Source organism: Leptidea sinapis, chromosome 2 (assembly GCF_905404315.1).
Source record: "Leptidea sinapis chromosome 2, ilLepSina1.1, whole genome shotgun sequence".
NCBI lineage: Eukaryota > Metazoa > Arthropoda > Insecta > Lepidoptera > Pieridae > Leptidea > Leptidea sinapis.
The window spans coordinates 28,236,573-28,258,866 of NC_066266.1; the positions used below are offsets into that span (position 1 = coordinate 28,236,573).

At 38.7% G+C, this 22,294-nt stretch overlaps 1 protein-coding gene across 1 annotated transcript in view; it reads left to right on the forward strand.

Moving 5' to 3' along the window:
- The window catches only part of LOC126974461 (lysosomal alpha-mannosidase-like), a 49,733-nt gene that overhangs the window by 25,840 nt on the left and 1,599 nt on the right, over positions 1 to 22,294 (forward strand). Inside the window, exons 5-12 of the mRNA XM_050821971.1 lie at positions 4,377 to 4,510; positions 6,701 to 6,793; positions 8,059 to 8,188; positions 9,155 to 9,233; positions 13,169 to 13,289; positions 16,548 to 16,653; positions 18,706 to 18,796; positions 21,751 to 22,292. Coding sequence (XP_050677928.1) covers positions 4,377 to 4,510; positions 6,701 to 6,793; positions 8,059 to 8,188; positions 9,155 to 9,233; positions 13,169 to 13,289; positions 16,548 to 16,653; positions 18,706 to 18,796; positions 21,751 to 22,292 — 1,296 coding nt within the window. The remainder of the gene's footprint in view (positions 1 to 4,376; positions 4,511 to 6,700; positions 6,794 to 8,058; positions 8,189 to 9,154; positions 9,234 to 13,168; positions 13,290 to 16,547; positions 16,654 to 18,705; positions 18,797 to 21,750; positions 22,293 to 22,294) is intronic.

Consider the following 22,294-nt stretch of genomic DNA (forward strand, 5'->3'; position numbering starts at 1 on the left):
CTCACGACTCAAGCACATCTCATCTATAACTGTGTATGTAGTTACAAACCTATCATGGATGACACCGACTCCAAAAATTAAAATAATCGTAACTAGAATTAGATTGTATAAAAATACGCAATAATTTTTATACTTTTTAGTGCATATTATATCTATTGTTTTGGAATAGTGTTTTTGAAGTCGGTTGTTTTATTGTTAACACACCCGCACCCTTACTGTAAGTCGTTAAGGAGTCCCATTGATCATCATATTCGACTATTACAATTACTTGACCATAACTATGTTATGGTAGATGACTTATATATCCGGATAGAATAAAAAAGATTCGGGCGAGTATCGTTAATTTGCTCCTAAGAATTTAAGAGTTCCGTTACTTTGTCATGGATTCCGTAATCAGAACCTAACCAAACTCACACCAAACTATCTCTAAAGTATATCCTTTTCAATAAAAAAAGAATAATCGAAATTGGTTGACGCGATATTGAGTTATTCGTAAATTTATCACCCACTTTGCTATACGTATGTATAGCAAACTTAAGACTTTTATGGTTTTCTCATGGATGCCATTGTCAGATCTGGACCAAATATATAATCGGTTCACCCAGACGAAAGTTTTGAGGTAACAAACATAAAAGAAAACATACCTACGAATTCAGAACCTCCTCCTTTTTTAAATCTGTTAAAAAGATGGTAAGTAGGTAATCGGGGTGCTATAATACATCCACACCCACTCAATACCTTAGGGAGGAGGAGTGGCTGAAAAACAGCGCTTCATGGAAACATAAATCTATTATTCCATGACAGGTGAAGCTGAGCCTTTTCATATTGCCTATTGTTTCATCGCATAGCTTAATTATTCATTTTATCTTTGTAATCTTTTGTATGGCAATAAAGAATTTATTAAAGACATTTTTAGGTGCTGTATTTTGTGGGTATTGAATAAGACTCTTCTTTAAGGCAGACTATCAAACTATAAATACTGTAGTCAAACAGGTTGAATGGAAGTCACTCTTAACACCACTGCCATACGATGAGGCTGTCAGTGTGTTTTACACGGAAATAAACAATATCGTTGATACATACGTGCCCTTGATGAAGCCTAAATCACATACATACCCCATTTGGTTCAGTAGAGGGTTAATACGCACTCTCAGACGAAAACAAAAGCTGTGGGGTCATTGGAAAACCTATAAAAATCCTCGTGATTATCAAGAGTTTTCTCTGTTAAGAGCGCGAGTGAAAATGCTTCTTAAGATATGTCATAATCGGTATATTGAATGTGTTGAAGATTCCCTAAAAAGCAACAATAAACATTTTTGGAAATATACTTCCTCGCTAAAGCAATCTAACTCAGGGTATCCACATATCATGAAATACGGAAATACTTTGTCTAGTGACCCAAACGCCATTTTTGAAATGTTTTCGCAGTACTTTCAATCAGTTTTCGAGCCTTCAGCAAACCAGGTTCTCCCTGATTCCAGTGCTGTTGGTGAGAGTATCGTCAATGACTCGCATGTTCTAATTAGTCACGTATGCATCTCCCAGGCGGAAATAAGCAGAAAACTGCGTACACTCGACCGCAATAAAGGCCCTGGACCAGATAATATCAGTCCAATATTTCTTAAACACACACACGAGTCAATTTGTGTGCCACTAGAAATTATTTTTAACAAGAGCCTGTCAACAGGCTGTTTCCCCAAACTCTGGAAATCGGCCTACATTACACCCATTTTTAAATCTGGAGCAAGAAATGACATAGTAAATCGTCCCATTTCTATCCTCTCTACAATTCCCAAAGTACTAGAAAGGCTATTGCACCGTCATGTCCTCTCCAGCTTAAAAAATGTTATTTTTGATCAACTGTTGATCAACGGTTTTGTTGCCGGCAGATCAACTATCACCAATCTTCTCGTATTTACCAACTTCATTTTCACCGGCTTAGATTGTAAAACACAAATAGACACTATATACACAGACTTCCAGAAGGCTTTCGACAAGGTTGACCATGTATTACTCTTACAGAAGCTTTCTTTCAATGGCATTAAAGGTAACCTCTTGAGGTGGTTTGCGGCCTATCTGCAGGACCGCATTCAGTCGGTAATTGTTAATGGATATCGTTCCTCTCCAGTTCGCGTGACATCCGGTGTACCGCAGGGCTCTGTTCTTGGACCCTTGCTCTTCACTATTTTTATCAATGACATATCTCAGTGCTTTTCACATTGTCATTATTTACTTTACGCTGATGATTTAAAGCTGTACAAAACAGTTACTTGTCCATCTGACGCTGTCCCTATTCAGGAGGATCTTAACAGACTTGATGCATACTGCACACGTAATAAACTATACTTGGCATACAAAAAGTGTAAACATATCGTGTTCACCAGAAATAAAAAAATATTATCACGACTCATTTTCAGCTCGGCAATCAACAGCTGACGTCAGTTTCTACCATCAAAGATCTGGGTATTCATTTAGACCGCACACTAACCCTCGGCACCCATATAGACCATATTCTAAATCGCATGCTAGGCTTTATTACACGTGTGTCCAAGCAATTTAAGGACAAGTGTACTTACACATATCTTTATAAGTCCCTCGTGCGACCCCAACTAGAATATGCAAGCCCAATATGGAATCCTTTTTACTCGATCCACGAAAAAGGAGTCGAGACTGTTCAAAAAAAGTTCTTACGCACATTAAATTATCGTGTAAAAGGAAATCGAGCCCACTATAATGATTTGTTGCTTGAATACAACTTTCTTCAGCTATGTCAGCGCCGCACTATAACAGACTGTGTAACTTTAAAGAAAATATGTACTGGTGAGCTGACATCTTCTCGTCTCGTAGGCTTTCACGTCCCAGCCAGGTCTCTCCGCACATGCATTACTTTTGAGCTATCGTCCCCAAGAACAAACATTGGGTTTCGCGCGCCATTACACAGAATGTGTAAATCTTACAACAATAGTTTTCTCGACATCGACATATTTTCGTGCTCCTCTGCTGTGTTCAGACACAGTTTAGAATTAAAATTAAAATCGTTCTTATCGTTGCCCCATGTTTAGTTTTAATTAATTTCATTTGTCTACATCTTTTAAATTAGTTACTTCTGTGAATGTTTGCGTTTTGTGACTATACCTTTGATTTTTCTTTTTGTTATTATTGTATTTGTGAAACATGTGTTAGGACGCATCTACATTTATATTTTGTATCTCTTTCCTATATTGTTCTGTTCTTGTGATGTGTTTGTTATGTTTCCTTGTAATAATAAATAAATAAATAAGACTGAACCGGTCACGCTTGGATATGTAACGCTAGTTCTAGAGACTCGTTTGGTGAATCTGCTTGTGTTTGGTCTTATTAACATCACCTTGATGAAGTTTCTGTTTCTTTCGTGTTCACTGACCTCTAAACCAATGCACTGGCGGCTGTCAAAGTGCTTTTGTGCCTGTTTGATATTCGACGCTGTTGGCCATGTAACGAGTAACTGCGGTACTAAAACTAGTGACGAAAACCTCAGCACACGATAGATGGTAGGAAACTATTTACAAAAAAATTATGTATTTTATTACGTTGATTCTTAAAGTAGAAATAACACGTAAATCGAACGAATTAATTCAAAATGCAAAAATACTTCAGAGTATTGTACGTTCCGTACGAAAATATGTTACGTTACGTACGAAACGCAAAAGCACGACCAAAACGTAGATCTTGATCAATAGCTTCGATTTTAGCACATCCAATGGTGTGGGAATAATGGACATGCGCTCGAGCACATGCAGAAGGCATAATAGATATACTGAATAAGATCTAAAACCTCACAACAAACCTCCTCATATATAAAATAATCTTGTATTTAAAATAAAATAATCTTGTATCTCTGATTGTGATTCTAAGAAACGCGCAACCAAACTGTGGATCTTCCAAAGGCGTGGCTTCAACCAAATGATTTATCCATTTAGGTCAGAATTCAGATAAATGACACTTATAAATACTAAAGTTGTATTATACTGGCACTTCGGAAAGTTGAGGTTGAACGATAGAAGTGGCAAGCCATTGCCGCTGTATTGATTAATATTTATAGCTTCAACATTTTACAAAATATTAATGAAATCTATCCAGAACGATGCAATAGAAGTACTCTTTAAAGATATACTCTTCTACTTACAATCAATAAAAAAGTGTTTAGAACTTGGGAAATATTGTGTTAAAGATGATGCAGTCATCCTAAGCAGCTCTCGCCATACTAAAGAACGCGAACGACCCCTTCCACGATTCCGCCACAAGCAATGCCAATATTTTTCCCAGTACACGGTTTTGCCAACTCCCTGCTAGATAAAGTGTCAAGTTTAAACTCAGGCCGCTATCGTTGTTGGCAGCTCAAGCTGTTCATATCGTACGTAAAAGAACAGTCGAGGAGGTACCGGAGCAACAACGTGATAGTGACGATGGGCGGAGACTTCACCTACCAGGAGGCCGGCATGTGGTACCACAACCTGGACAAGCTGATCGAGTAAGTGTTGGAACCCCGGAGAGAACCCTGGCAGGACTCCACTTGGACAGCACACGTTTAACAAATAATGAACTGTCTGAAGTCCAGATAGTTTGAGTGCACTAATCAATAATTACCTGAGTAAAACAATTTTTTTATTAGCCTATCAGATCCCACTTACTGGGCAAAAGCCTCCCCAGCCTAACTCCATCTATCGTGTCCTGTGCCAGCTTCAACCGGTCTTATTATAGACATCCAGATGGACATCTTTACCCGTCGTGAGCCACAATACATGCCCAGCCCAGTTCCACTATAGCCTGGCGGTTTTTTCTCCAACATCTGCAATGCCAGTTCTTGAGCGCAGTTCCATATTTCTAATGTGATCTCTTGACTCCCTGAATTCTGCACTCCATAGCTTACTGACAAGGACTCCATTTCGACCCTCGCCCGCCATAAACCAATGTGTTTTCGGCTTTCGAATTCATTTCTGTTTTCACTTTGCACATTTTTTACACATATTTTGTCTTTCTGTTTGAAGGTCGGTGCGGGTACTACTATTACTAGGCTAATAAGACTTAACATCGTATGTCTTCTAATGATGAGCGCAGTTTTGGATGTTATCAATAATCTTAAACGACGCTACATCATAATGGGCGGGATGTATCACTTAAAAGGCGATCTTCTGGCTTGTTGTATCACTTGAACAAGTATGTTCTTTAGGCGGATTTGTAATTAGTACATGAGATACAATTAAGAGTATGCCAGTGGAAGTTTAAACGATCGGTTAGTCTCTTGTACTACTTAGTACTTGAAGATCTTTTGTTTCTGTGTATTCCTTAATAGCTAGTTTCTGTTAGTTGAATCTTACATAGGCAACAAACATACCATAAATAATAAAAAGCGTTTATATTGAAATTGATTTAACGGTGCGTATATAGGTATTTACCCCGAGGTAACTGACGTAGACTGACAGGTTAACAATTGACACAAGTTGACAGGAGTCATTTTTCTCCCAGTTGTCAATACTCAATAGTTTGGCGCCATTTAGTGTCTCGTTTTCGGTGTTTGGTTTCAGCAACACTGATAAAAAGTGACCTTTTTTTTCTCTTTGTTTAAATTTAGAAATAATTGAATTAGTAATGTTTTTATAATTTTGTACATGTTAATCTTTTACAAAGTATTATATTAAAATATTAATGTTAAATAGTGACTTGTGCATGTGGAGCGATATAACGAATGATGTAGCTATTTACTTGTATATTAGTGTAATACCCGCGCGTCGAAATAGGGAAAGGCATCCATTTTAGTGACGTCACATTGAAGTCACGCAGATTTTTGATATGATAAGGTTATATCTCTCTATTAACGCGCAGGGGTCACACACGATGCTGATATGCTAAACACATTAAAACTGTAATTGCTATTTTTCCGCATGATTCTGTGAAAATGGTTACTAATCAACTAACTACACAATCCATATTTTGTAGTAACAAAGAAGTTTGTGGGCCGGTGATCACCTTGCTGTGAGAGACATGGGAACATAATGGAGGCAAAGTGCAAAATACTTTTTTATAATATTCTTTGTATTTGATGAACAGGGTGAATACCGATGTTTTATATCTCCAGGGTAGCCAGTTTATGGCATTAGTATATTAATGTTTTTTTTTACGACGATAAGGGACGAAACGAGCAGGACGTTCAGCTGATGGTTATTGATACGCCCTGCAGGCAGTGCCGCTCATGAATCTTGAAAAACCTCAATAATTCGGAGGGGCACTTCAATTGCGCTCGTCACCTTGAGACATAAGATGCTAAGTCTCATTTGCCCAGTAATTTCACTATTTACGGCGCCCTTAAGACTACTGCCTCACGGCAGAAATAGGCGCCGTTAGTGTACCTATAATCTAGCCGGTATACTGTGCAAAGGAGCCTCCCACTGGTAATGTATTTGCTTTTACAACAAGATTTCAGAAAAAATTGTTAATAGACGTTTATGTGGTAAAGATTACTATAACATGAACTACTTTCTTAATGATACCACTGGGAATGGTCTCGTCCCTTACTGTCATTAAAAAGAATGCCCCAAAAGAATAACAAACTCGACTATATTATATTATGTGGCAACTTTAGTACGCAGTGCCTAGTTGTGAGGCAGATTCTTGTGTTTGTGTGCATCATTAAAGATAATATTTTAATAAAAAATACTTGCAGGTACGCTAATCTGAAGTCTGCAAAGGACGGCCTCAACATAACCCTGTTCTACTCGACCCCTGATTGTTATCTGAAGGCCGTACGAGACGCCAAGTAAGTCATTCTGGATGATTTATGCAAATGACAAGAATACAATTTGTTACAATTACCCTGACGTGCCACGTCGTATCTAGTAATTGTCCGCGCACTTGATCACAATGTTTACGCAGTTAATTCATTTTCACCTCTCCAGCACGAAAAGGGCGCTATTGCTACTTGAAAGCTCGCAGCAAATGCGTTTTTGCTGCGAGCGTGAGGCTAAGTGATTTAAATTTCGAACCCCACGTGACCACAAATCCGGAAATTACTCCGCGCTTAGAAAAATAAACAATGCGATCCAGTGCGTTTTGAAACTCAAGGTTTGATATCTATGATAAACATTGTTAAATATTATCTTAATTGTTTCTCTTACTATAATATATAACGCTTTTCTCGCTAGTCGAGGTGAAAAGTTGTATGTTTCACACGAGAGCAAATTTTTTTTTGTTTCGTGCCTTTATATAACTCACTACCTCAGTAGTCTATATTAGAATAACTCGTTATGCTCGTGATTCAATTCTACACTACTTCGCCAATTCCTGATTTAAGTCAGCACTCGGAGCAAAAAATTATTTTGCTGACTTGTTGAACAATTAAATATTCTACGCACTTTGTTTTTGTATAAAATCGAATTACTACATAGGGCACACTAAAAGTTTTGTATTTCCAGCTAATCGGAACTATTTTAATTTCGAATGTTATATTTTTTTAAATGTTGCAACCTTCTTAGTACTAAAAAAACTGTTTTTTATAACACATCAAAGTTCTACGTACGCAACGAAATTGTAATTAGGACGAATAGATTTTAGAGCGATGATTTTTTATGATTTTAAAAGTTCTCTCACTCCGTTAGACTGTGTCGCTCGTCTTCAAAATGCTTTTGGGAGAGAAACAACTTGCTTGAGCACCATGAGGCGATGGTTTGCTGAATTTGAGAGAGGTCAGGTTTCTTTACATGATGAATTTCGTGAAGGGCGGCCTTCAGCTGCCGTCAACGAAAATAATGTGGCTACCGTTAAGCGGCTAATTGAAGAAAACCCGCAGATTACCTATGAGACAATTTGAGGACTATTGGGGATTGGTATGAGCCTTTGTAACAATCCTATAAACAAGAGACCAATTGCCGGTTAAAGTGACGTATTACGCTTTAGATAAGTCCCGAGTTTGATTCTAGATGTCATTACCAGTCTTCAAGATGTTTTCAATCCGTAACACTACCTATAATATAATAATGTAAAATCGTGAATCAGACAATACGGCTGCCTTGTCTTCCGTTCCAGTCCCACGCTGCCCATCAAGCAGGACGACTTCTTCCCGTACGCGAGCGACCCCACGGCCTACTGGACTGGATACTTCACGTCCAGACCGACCACCAAGTACTTCGAACGAGAAGGAAACGACTTCTTGCAGGTACATTGTGACAACTAATATTGTTAACAGCTTTTTTAACTTCCTGGTTGAAAATTTTCCTAAATCGGAAAGTTATTGGTTTAACCCCGTTTTTCGAAAATCCAGTTTTCATTAGATCTCCACGTTTGAAGGTCTTAAGAAGCTTCCCTGACTATTCCCGCGTTGGTGTCCGTACGTCTGTACATGTATGTATGTGTGTGCGTGTGTGTGTGTATATGTGTGTGTGAGGATGTATGTAAACCTCTTATAGCTTTGTGAACGGCTCGACCGATTTCATCGCGGTTGGCGCCATTCGAAAGGGCTTGACCAAACTAAGATTTTGAATACAATTCAGCCGACTCAGACCGGTAGACTAGGAAAAAAATAACACAAATTATATTTTTGAGCTCGAAGAGTTCAAAATCGTCATATTTTAATCGTTTAGGTATAGAATTAGTGGGAAGTTGCAGGGATAGCCTTTAGAGTCAATAGTTTTTCTATTTTTTTTTTATTAATTCCCAACACCAGCAAATCAGAAAAAAGCAAATCAAAACCCATTACCACTCTTTTAAACTAACATTCACAGCCTCATCGTTTTACAAATCATTTAAATTACAATATAATATGTAAAGTGATGCAACAAACATACTCAAACGTCAAATAGTCAATGCATTACACCAGTAAATAAAAAAAAGTAAATGGAATTTAATAAGTAAAAACAAGAGTTATTGAGTACAGTAGATACATTAATACACAAACATGTTCGGTTGTTCTCCTCTTCCAACAATAAATTATAAGTTTTTAAGTTTTCAAAGTCAATTTAAGTCAACAAGTTCGAAAAAGTTGAGCTCGTGAGAAGAAAATACAAGAAACTCAGCGGCCACTCTTTTCAATCAGTCTTTTCATAGAGTCTCAAATGAATCGTAGGGTCCGTAGAGAAAACTGTCTCCACCACAAAATGTTCTTTAGTGCCGTTGTTGTTTGCAGGCCATGAAACATCTGCAGGTCCTCGCCAAGCTACCAGAACACAACATGTTCGTGCTGAATGAACTCAAGAGCGCCATGGGTGAGTTATATTCTAATAAACTTTCTTCTTAAACTTACAGGAACTTTAGATATCTTCTCCCAGCAGCAGGCAGCATCTCCCAGCTACTACAACTACTGCTTCCGGGCATAAGAAGGTGTCAACGTGGTACCAACCTAGCCTGCACGCTGTGCTTGGGAGAGTCACGCTGCTGTCTAATGACGTCAGCACAATCGGGCCAGACTCGTCCGGGTTACTTACCACACTCGCACAGAATACCGGCGTGAAGTAGCGGCCTAGTGCCGCTATGTTTCGCATAGGTTAGTGTCGAGGACCGGAGGCCAATTTTGAGGGTAGGGGCCTGTCTACTCTCTGGCTCCGCGTAGATTTAGAGGACCGCGTCCGCATCTATGCGTGTGTCTACAGGTCCCATAGTGGTAACGCAGAAACGGATCACCTCATGGGCTGCGTTCAAGCGGCATTTGATGACGTGCTTGCTCAGATCCCCTCCGCTGAAATCGTAGTCTTGGGTGATTACAACGGGCACAATGCCGAATGGCTTGGATCACGTACCACAGACTACGCAGGGCGATCTGTGCATAATTTTGCATTGGCGTATGGTCTGTCCTAATTGGTTGAGTAGCCGACGCGGCTCCCGGATGTGGATAGCCACATGCCGTCCTTATTAGATCTTCTGCTGACTACACATCCCGATGGTTACCAGATCTCTGTCGACGCCCCTCTCGAAACGTCCGACCATTGCCTGGTCAGGAGTGTAGTGCATATCCGACGCCAACGTCGCAGACCATCAGCGAACCGCCGCGTTTGTCACTACAAGTCAGCAGATTGGGATAGGATGCGTTCCTTTTTTGCATCCTACCCTTGGGGCAGTGTTTGTTTCCCTTCGGATGATCCTAGTGCCTGCGCCGTTGCAGTAGCTGATGTGATACTGCAGGGCATGGATATTTTTATACCAAGCTCTGTAGTACCGATCGGTGGCAGATCACAGCCCTGATTCGATGCGTCAGTTAAAGCAGCATCTGACTGCAAAAAACAGGCGTATCGAACTTGGGTTGCGGCGCTGGGCTCAAAGGATCCGAACTGCAAAGTTCTGAAGAGGAAATATAACCGTGCCTCCAGATTTTTTAAGCGGCAAATCGCCCGAGCGAAATCGAAGCACGTCTTCAAAATTGGCGAGCAGCTTTCCAGTTACCCGACCGGAACACGCAAGTTCTGGTCGTTGTCGAAAGCTGCTCTTGGTAACTTCAACCAGCCGTCCATGCCGCCGTTGCACATGAGGAATGACACCCTGGCCCATACGGCAAAAGAGAAAGCCGATCTCCTGTGCACTCTTTTTGCCTCCAACTCGACTCTTGACGACAACGGAAATACACCGCCGACCATCCCGCGGTGTCAGAGCTCCATGCCTGAAGTACAGTTCCGACAGAAAACTGTTAGGCGAGCTCTGTTTTCGTTGGACGTCAGGAAGTCGAGCGGGCCGGATAGCATTTCTCCAATCGTGCTTAGAACGTGTGCCCCTGAGTTGACACCGGTGCTAACGCGTTTATTCCGGCACTCTTATTCAAAAGGCGTAGTCCCTGATTCATGGAAGTCAGCCCTTGTCCAACCGATCCCAAAAAAAGGAGACAGTTCGGATCCGGCAAACTACAGGCCTATTGCTATTACCTCCCTACTCTCCAAAATCATGGAGAGCATAATTAACCGCCAGCTCTAGGCTCTGGCCGACCGGCAGTACGGCTTTCGCCATGGTCGGTCGACTGGCGATCTTCTGGTATACCTAACACATAGATGGGCGGCGGCTATTGAAAGCAAGGGGGAAGGCCTGGCAGTTGGTCTGGATATAGCGAAGGCCTTTCATCGTGTATGGCACAAGGCGCTCCTCGCAAAACTTCCATCATTTGGGCTTCCCGAGAGCTTATGCAAGTGGACCTCCAGCTTCCTCACTGGGCGCAGCATACAGGTCGTTGTCGACGGTTTTTGCTCGAATCCCAAGCCCGTGAACGCTGGAGTGCCCCAAGGCTGTGTGCTATCTCCCACGCTGTTTCTTCTGCATATCAATGATATGTTGGACACCGCCAACATGCATTGCTATGCAGACGACAGCACTGGTGATGCCGTATACACGGGCCAAGCAGGTCTCTCTCGGGAAAACGTCGACCAGTGCCGGGAGAAACTTGTGTCTTCTATCGAGTCCTCTCTCGAGAAGGTCGCGGAATGGGGTAAGTTGAACCTTGTCCAATTTAACCCCAAGAAGACTCAAGGTTGCGCGTTTACCACTAAAAAACCCCATTTGCCGTATCACCGCTCTTCGAGAACACTTCCCTTAAAGCTTCGCCTAGTATCGGAATACTGGCTCTCGAAATTTCGAGCAATTGCCAATTCCGTGGCCATCTGGAGGGCAAAGCCAAACTGGCTTCAAAGAAACTGGGCGTAAATAGAGCACGGCAATACTTCAAGCCGGCCCACATTCTAGCGCTCTACAAAGCGCAGGTCCGGCCTCACATGGAGTATTGCTGTTATCTCTGGTCTGGCGCACCCCAGTATCAGCTCGATCTATTTGACCGCGTGCAACGCAGAGCAGCTCGAATTGTCGGGGACCCAGTACTCTGTGAACGGCTGGATCACTTGGCGTTGCGTAGAGACGTCGCTTCATTGTGTGTCTTCTACCGCATTTATCACGGGGAGTGTTCCGAAGAGCTGTTCAACCTGATTCGTGCCGCCGAATTTCACCTTCGCACGACACGCCTCAAGTTACGATATCATCCCCACCATCTGGATGTGTGGCGGTCCTCCACAGTGCGGTTTTCAAGGAGCTATCTTCCTCGTACCACGAAGCTGTGGAATGAGCTTCCTTGTGCGGTGTTTCCGGGACGATACGACATGGGTACCTTCAAGGAAAGCGCGTACACCTTTCTTAAAGGCCGGCAACGCTCTTGTGATTCCTCTGGTGTTGCAGGAGAGTGTGGGCGGCAGTGATCACTTAATACCAGGTGACCCGTACGCTCGTTTGTCCTCCTATTCCATAAAAAAAAAAAAAAAAAGCCCCCAATAATTAAAGTGTCGTACGGCCCTATCGTAGTAGGCGATAGCTGAAATAATAAGTACACAATAAAAGGTAGTAGTTGGCTGACGTCATCAGAACTATGCGTGACTATTATTGTATGGTATGGTATAGGGGAATCTGTTACTGTCATAATAATAACCCGTACGCTCGTTTGTCCTCCTATTCCATAAAAAAAAAACACTCAGTTGGGTCAATTTTGCGTGCAGTATTGGCCAGTTCAACCAGCCCAGGTCCTTTCAGAAGTTCAGACCATTCCAGGGGTGTTCATAGAATTCTTGGAGCGATTTTGTATCCACTAAGGTTATTGCCCGTTGGTTGGCCACCCCTGTACATTCCAGGATTATATAATTGACCATTTCGTCGTCGGCTAGACAGCCTCTGCACTTATCGTACTGTTCATTACGCCGATTGTGAAAACGTGCTTGTTTTGTGATATGGGACCCGTTAAGGTGCCTACCATGATGACAAGTATCTGTTCTATTGTATTTGCGAGGATTGTGATTATCTGATTTTTAATCATTAGCTTTTGAAGTGAAAACTTTTTAGCATTGTTGTAATTTAAACGAAAAAGCGAGAGTAAAAAGAGACAGACACATAAATTCATATGATTTAACGTGGGAGATAATGAGATGGGAAGCATTATACAGTGTTGTGGTACCAGGCGATCGTAGCTGATGAAGAGATTGTCTTATGTATGACGCCAGTATACCTTAATATATTCTGACATCATACTCACGTCGTATTACTAAATAAACACTAGGAAAACATAAATATGGTAGCGGTGATAGTAATGTCTTTCATCCATGTTTTGAGGAACAAGAAGCGCAGTATTGCCGACATTTATCGTCTAGGGTACAATATCTCATATACATGCTACGTGTTTGTGGTGCAGGCATGATGCAGCATCACGACGCGGTGACGGGCACTGAGAAGCAGCACGTGGCGCACGACTACGAGAGGATCCTGCACGAGGCGCTCGAGGACTCCAGCATCATCGCCAAGCAGGCTTTCAAGTGAGTACAGACAACTTCGGAAGTAGCTGACCTTCAGGTACAGTCAACCGCAAAAGATCCACATAATAAAGCTATTGATACAATTTGTTATGTTTTTAAAGTGATAACCCTTACTTCTGGTATTTATTAGAAATCTTAACAATTTTCTATGTTTTAATAAAACATAATAAATTGTTTAGATTTACAAGAGCGACAAGTCAATTTCCTAATATTAGGGTGGAGCAGGTTATCAACTGTAGAGTGGATCCTGTAAATGAAGCCAAAACCTGAGAGTTGAACAAAGCATACAAGATTTTGTCAACGATACGTGACCCGAACGACTGGCTCAGTTGGGAGAGCTCTCGCACGGAACGCGTGAGGTCCCGCATCGTTCATAAAATTTTGTTTTAAAACTTTATTTGTACTATTGATACAGTTCAGAGCATCATATGTATCTGATGATCAGTATAACATTGTCTGTCATGTTTTTGGGGGGTTTTGCCATAAAGTTCTTGTGTACTCTATATACGGGGCGTCCCACGGTTATGCCACTTGGAGGGGTAATACCTTGAATATTGTATATTATGTAACATTTTACTGAAGAAGTCTTTTTTAATTGACAAAAATAATTTACTGCAGTCATAGATTTTTAAATAATTAATGTGACATCGCCGTGGGACGCCCTGAATAAAAAATACCTTTAGCACAGTCACAGTAGACATATGTATCAATATGGAAGCTAAGCCTTGTTGATAAAATACTTACCTGCATGTTCCATTGAAGCAATAGGGTTGTCAGGTTATTTTTCTAACCGTCTTTAAAAGGAGTTTTGGAACGAAGTTCATTATGGGGCGTTGCGGAGTGTAAACAAGATTTTTATGCATAGTGTATGTATGATAGCTATTCAGTGTATTGAGCGTAAGATTTTTATGTATAGTGTATGTATGATAGCTGTTCAGTGTATAATGCAATATTATACAGTCTACATGATGATTGTTATGTACTTAATGTTATTTTAAAAACAACATTTTATCGAATGTTTTTCTTGGAAATATTTTTTTTTGAATATTTTTTGTATTCGTTGAAATATTGACGGGAAACCTTGAAATACGATGATATATGACACTTCTACCATAGTCTTAAGAAACTCTTCCCTGCAGTTATCCCACGAATATGTCTGGACGGGGCAATTTTCGTGAGTGTCAATAACGAATATGACATCTATTTTGAGATCCAAGACGGCGGATATGACTTTTACAATAAAATCAAATTGGGTATCATTTTCGAGATTTTCGGGAGTGTCAATTACAAATACCCATTTCAAGATCCAGATGACGGATGTGACATTTTCAATAAAATCAATGTGGGTATCATTTTTGAGATGTTCGGGAGTATCGGTGAACACACAATTTTATTTTAAAAGTCCAGCATTATCGGCTTCAACACCCTCGAGAATCATGAAAACAACACCCATGATAAAAAAAGTTGATAATTTAATGTAGCTCCAACTTGGATTTACATTTTGACAGCACTATGAGCTTCAACATCCTCAAAAACTATGAAAACGACACCCATGACGAAAAAATTGTCAATTTCATGGGACCAGCATTTTGGATTTACATTTATATTTTTTTTATATTACATTGACAGTTCTATCTATTTCAGTACTATCAGTTTGAGGACCCTCAAAAACCATGAAAACGACACCCATGATGCAAAAATTGTCAATTTCATGCAGCCACCATCTTGTATTTACATTCTGACACCACCATCTATTTCAGCACCCTCGAAAACCATGAAAGCGACACGCGTGACGAAAAACTTGATAATTTTTTGCAGCCGCCATCTTGAATTTTCATTTTGACAGCACTAGCTGGTATTGGTTTCAACACTCACAAAAACCACGACAAATAACATAGGGCAAGTATTTTTGTCCAAAATAAATAAATATAAAAAACATCATAGAAAACCCTTAAACCACACTCATAAAAAATGATAATAAATATTGCAGTCGCCATCTTAGTGTAAATTGTGAATTATGTTCACGAATTAGTTATAATCGATCTTTCGAAGACTTATAATTCGAATACGTACTAATTATAATAATAATATAACAATAATTAATCATTCTTATATACTATACTACTTTATACTTTAAAAATCGAAAACTGGAGTTATTAGTTAGTTCAAATAGCCATATATCTACCACGCTGGCATTTTTAAAAAGATCGCGGAAACAAATAACAACGTGACACTCGACTGGACTGACCGCGAAAACCGCTTAGGGACCTCGTCGATGCGTATGTTTGTGTGAGTGTGTCATTTCGAACGTTTGTAGGTAGCTAAGGTACATATGTCTACTGTGGCACAGTCAAGAAGACAGGCTGCAAGGGTTAGTGCATTCTTTGGGAAACCAAAAGTTCAAATTCACTGGTATTTTGACGTAGACATAAGTTTTAGACTTTAAGGAAAATTTAAAGCTAACTTCGGTACTGAATACCAGTGGGAGGCTCCTTTGCACAGGATACCGGCTAGATTATGGGTACCACAACGGTGACTATTTCTGCCGTGAAGCAGTAATGTGTAAACATTATTATGTTTCGGTCTGAAGGGCGCCGTAGCTAGTGAAATGACTGGGCAAATGACACTTAACTTCAAATGTCTCAAGGTGACGAGCGTAATTGTAGTACCGCTCAGATATTTTGGATTTTTCAATAATCCCGAGTGGCACTGCATTGTAATAGGCAGGGCGTATCAATTATCATCAGCTGTACGTCCTGCTCGTCTCGTCTATTATTGTCATAAAAAAACCGCAAATTTTAGATCAAAGAATCAATAAACACTTAAATAATACAAAAAATTATATTGCTGTGAACAAAATATATGAACAGACAGTTCTACTACCTCTGAGTGGAGCGTTAGAGTGTCACTAGAAATAAGGGATTGCTTGTAAGTAATTCTAGTAGGCTTCATAACATACATAATAGCTTTAAGTGTAAATGTATACACTTTTATAATAAAGTACCAGCCACTGTTCGAGCATTATCTATAAATAAATTTAAATGTTTTATTAAAAAATGGCTCTGTCGTAAAATATTGATATATATATATATATAATTATTGAAATAAATGATTATGATTATTTTAAAGCAATAGAAACGACAGTACATTATTGTATATTTCATTAAAAAGAATTCTAAAGGAATCAATTTTGAGAAAATAAATGCCTTTTTATACCTTTACTAAGAAATGATTCACTAAACAATGAATGTCTTGCAGCAAAATAGTGCAGCGTGACGGAGACAAGCCGCCGCTGTTCCAATATGAGCGGTGTAGCTTCAACGAGTCTAGCTGTGATCTAACCGAACGGAGTGACCAGTTTGTGGTGAGTGAAGCTCTAAAACATCTCATTTATTTTATTGTCCTAGCCATAGGAAGACTGCAACGAGTGGTTACCTAATCAGATAAGTGATCACCGCGACCGCTCCTTAAGGAATGACCATAGCCAGCTAAAGTTTTTTTTATTTATGAGAATAAGGGACGAGACGAACAGGAAGTTCGTACCCATTACAATGCAGTCAGGGGCGTACATTCCATATGGTGAATTAGGCAGTGCCAATTTCATTAGGAACCTAAATAATTATAGTACTAGTTTTAAAATTGTTTTATTTTAATAAGTGTTTAGTGTTTTTTGCAATACCTAAATTTCCAACTATTACATTATTAGGTACCTACCTAATAATATAAGGTACAAGTACCTACTTGTACCTATAATAACACAAACTACTCCTAATAGGTATTAGGTTGACCAGATTTTAAGGAAACTTTATGCGAAAAAAAAAACATAGCGCTTTTGAACTAAAGCGTAATCTACGAGTAGTTAGATCTACAATGCGAGTGCCTTGTGAAAACCAGTGTACGCCCCTGAATGTAGTGCCGCTCAGGATTCATGATGATGAAAAACCCAAAAGTTCTGAGCGGCACTACAATTCCGCTCGTCACCTTGAGACGTAAGATGTTAATTCTCATTTGTCAAGTATTTAAGTAAGAATTATTATAACACTATAAATAAGGGATTGCTTGTAACTAATTCTAGTAGGCTTCATAAGATACATAATAGCTTTAAGGGTAAATGTATCCACTTTTATAATAAATTCCCAGCCACTGTTCAGGAATTATCTATAAATAAATTTAAATGATTTATTAAAAAATGTCTCTGTCGTTAATACTATTACTCCACAGCTGAATATCTAAGTGATCGGACAGCCTGGCACTAGATTATGATTATTTTATAGCAATAGCAACGAATGTACAATATTGTATATTTTTATTAAAAAGAGCGCAAAAAAAGAATGCTGTGAGAGTTTCTTGCGCCGGTTCACTCTCAGAGCGCCATTTGTTACCCAAGCGGTAGTAGTATCTAGTATATTAGAAATGACATCAAAAAGAATTCTAAAGGAATCAATTTTGAGAAAATAAATGCCTTTTATGCCTTTTATTTTCCCTAGCTACGGCGCCCTTCAGACCGAAACACAATAATGCTTACACATTTCTGCTTCACGGCAGAAATAGGCGCCGTTGTGGTACAAATAATCTAGCCGACTTCATGTGCAAAGGAGCCTCTCACTGGTAAACCGATACCTTAAAGGCCGGCAACGCATTTCTTGACACCTGTTCTAAAGGATGTCCATGGGCGGCTGTCTCACCACAAATCACCACGCATCTTGCCCGTTTACCCCCTCTTTTATAAAAAAAACACATTTTAAAAGTTATTGTTTCGCGCGCGCACCGACCGCGACACACAAACTCGACTTTAAATGGAAAAGGCAAAAATCTTTGCTCAAAATAATACAGCGCAAATGAGCTCTCATCATCTCATTTATACGTATAAAAAAAACTACTTACTTGAACTCGTTCAAACCAATTTTCGATGGAAGTTTGCATAATAATTCTCTTATTTTAGAAGTTTGAGGGGAGGGGACACACATTTTACCACTTTGAGAATGTCTCTTACGCAATATATTCAGTTTAGGTGAAAATACTAAATATTAGAAAATTGTTGAAGAACTATCCTATAAACATGTATGGGTTTGATGAAAATATATTTTTTAATTTTAGTTCTAAGTATGGGAAACCAAAATTTATTGTATTTTTTTTTTCTAATTTTGTGTGAAAATGTTAATGCGGTTCACAGAATACATCTTACCAAGTTTCAACTCTTGTTGTTTTGGAAAAATGTGGCTGTGACATACACGGGCAGATAGACAGACATGACGAATCTATAAGGGTTCCGTTTTTTGTCATTTGTCTACGGAACCATAAAAATATTCAAGATTCAAATTGTTCTGTTACGCCAAAGAAGTTAATGTTGTGTTGGCATTCGTATAATTGTCAATTTTGATGTTGAAGTGTTTTGTTAACAAGCGGCATATTTCAGGTGACACTTTACAACCCGCTCGGGTGGAAGGTGAAGTACCCGGTCAGGGTGCCGGTGATGGAGGGGACCTACACGGTGTACGCGCCCAATGGTGAGCTAACCTTCCATATACGCCATAAGGGTCATTTACTACTAATATTTATTAGATTTTATAGAAATAACTACCGATTAGACGCTCCCATCCCACTCATATTGTGTAAGCTATAATAAAATATTTAAGTTTGATCATAAAATCGATATTTTTTCAAATTTTAACTTTTATAAAGAACAGGTGTCCTCGTCATAAATAAACTTAACAGCCGTTTTCAATAACGTATCTCTAGTTACGGATACATTCCTGTCACCGTTTAATGACAAGATTTTATCTATCCATACTTATGTCCAACATAGTTTTACAATGCTTTATGTCGATAGGTTATTGAAATGCAATTAAGCGTAAAAGGATAGATTTGTCGACCTCTAGTAAGTTAAAGAAAACGGCCGTAAATATTGATTACTAAGTAATTAGTGGTAAATTTGTTATTTTTATTTGTTTTTAGAATTGATTTTAGCATTAGTTAGTTAAGTAACTTTGTGCTGCATACCTTTAATATTGATATATAAATAGTATTACTTATTATTAGTTTATCTTATTCGTATATGTTCAATTATGTATGTAGTTGGTAAGCCGTAATAAATAAATAAATATTATTGGAATTAGGCCGTCGAGCATGCATAGGTATCACTTGATGGTAAGTGATGGACTCCTTGAACCTACGTAAATACGTTGCATCAGTTTTACGGTATGGACTACTAATATTAATTGATCATATGTTCACCGAGTGTTTGTTGCCCAAAAAACTGCTTACGTGCAATAGTAGGTGTAGTGCCGTGGCACTCTTGTAAAACCATATTTATAAAATATAATCTGCTAAATGTATTAACATTTTCGAGGCTTGTAATTTGTGCGTAATCACAGATATCTTTTCACGTCAGCTGTTGAGGTGAATGCTACAGTAACAAGATAGACTGGTTTTGAAACATTGTCCTAAAACAACACTTTTTCTTAAGAATAGCCATAACCTGTGTATAAAATTATATAACAAATTTCCCAAGGACTTGAAAATACTGTCAAATAAAATGTATATATGTACCAAGACTCTACAAATAGTTGGTTGAAAATATTTTTTATAATATGAATGAATATTTAAATAAACCACATGTCAAAACACAACACACCTCTTGAATACCGACAGAACTCTATATAACTTGGAATACAAATCAAGAACACAATTCACCTAGACAAACTAGCCAGAAGAATTAACATGACCTGGAAAATATTGGAGTTAAAAAAATCCATACTTTCAATAATATGAATATTTCAATAAGTGTTAAGTTTTTGCATGCTTTTAATTGAAGCTGGATAGAGGACACATTGTAATGATCTGGACATACTCTATTCCATAGCAAAATAAATAATTTCATTTCATTTCCAGAGGAATCACACGAGCCTTAACAACCTTTGGCGTTTTTTAAAGTGAAGCTTTTAATCGTCTCAAAATTTTTCGTCTGTGTGTTGCATGTCGCGTGACGGTCGGACGGCGCCTATAGTTCGCAGCAGCTGACCGTGTAGTGTATATCTATTACTCATTTGTGCCAGTGCTCCACGTAATGTGAATGTGCTCCCGTGGTTTCATAAAACCACACAATTCTATTTTAAACCCAAGTCGTATTTCTTATTACCAGCACAATAAGTCTTTATTTAGTTTGTATCTGTATACAATTGTTACAATATAACTTGTATTGAGTTACCAATTGCCATATTTCGTCTGTTGTGTATATTTTATAATAATGAGCCTTTATTTATTAACTAGCTGTTGCCCGCGACTTCGTCCGCGTAGATAAAGGGTTTTTTTAATAAATAGGCATGCTTGGAATTGAAAAATTATCATGTCCTATCCCGTTTTCGCTCCCGTTCCCAACATATTATATAAATCTTATTTCGAGGAAGATTGCTCTGGCAAACTAAACCTACTATTGGTATAGTAATAGCTCATCGACGTGAATTTCGGTTTTGCACAAATCCCGCGGGAACAATGAATTTTTCCGGGATAAAACGTAGCCTATCTCCTTTCCTTAGCTCTATTTTATCGTTGTACCAAATTTCATCAAAATCGGTTCAGTAGCTCCAGCGTAAAAACGTATTAAACAAACTTACATTTACATTTATAATATTAGTAGGGATATTTATTTTTTTACATTATTATGTTTTAAGTTTTATTTAATTGTTAGTATTTGTTTAGATAATTGGATCTTTCTGGTTGAGGGCTTATTTTTTAACCGACTTCAAAAAGGAGGACGTTCTCAGTTCGATCGCTATTTTTTTATGTATGAACACTTGTCTCTCTGAGATTTATTATCCGATTTACGTAATCCTTCTTTAGTTCGATGTTAAATAAATGCCATTTCGTCCCATAAAAAAATTACATAGTTTTGCCCAGTAGTTTTCATTTTGTGAAAATTTTCTGTGTCTAAATTGTCTACGTGGATGATATAATTGTTTTTGTGTACAACTTTTTAGGAGTTTTCATTCCGGTCGATTATATATTATTCTTAACTGACACTAAAAAGTAAAAAATAAAAAAAACTACGTTTAAAAACACCGACTTCAAAAACCGAAAAGTATCAAATAACTAAAAATTTAATTTAATACAGCTCTTATGCCAAACTTTACCTTTAATATTAATAAAATACTATTATTTGTATATGTTTACCTATTGATAGGTTTTAAGTCGGTGCCAAGCCCTAAACAACTGCGGAGGCATTACACAAAAGATAATCTTTTAATGTATCATAATATTATTCTAGCCAAACTGTGAGTAGTTTTTGAATTACAACAGCGCTCAGGAATCTTGAAATCCCGAAATCGTGAGCGTGACAACTTGTGACATTGCCTCTCTCTCTCTCTCTGTAGTACGGTACTGTCACACAGTTTGTTAGTGACGTTTAACTGTCATCATCATAGTTGAAAAGAAATTTAACAGTTATTTTTAATTTAATTTACAGGAGAAGCGATAGATTCACAGCTGGTAGGAATACCTGACTTCGTTAAAAACATCCCCACCCGAGAGTCGAACGCGACCCATGAAGTTGTATTCCTTGCTCACCTCCACCCGATGGGAGTCAAGTCTTTCTACGTCAAAAGAGAAAAGAAAGAAAAACGGGAGAGTAAAATGAACGATTACTACTTACATTTTAATGATTATTTTAAAATTGGCGACAACGCCAAAATGGTTGAATTTGAAAACAATCCGATGTTGAAACCCGTTTTCAAATCCAACTATGAAGACAATGATTTAAAGACCAAAGAACCTGGCATCGGCGTTAATTCTGAAAAGTCTATGAATTCGATGAAACCGATTGATATTGACGTGTTGAAAGATAAAGATGGTGATAATTTAGATATTGAGGAATTGCGGAGACTTGTGGATGAGAGGGACCGAGCGACCGGACGCAAGTTCCCGGAGTTGAGCGATGAAGAAATGAGGATGCTGTCCGATGAGCCAGTCCTCGTGGAAAGGGATGATGAGACCTATTTGGAGAATGAAGT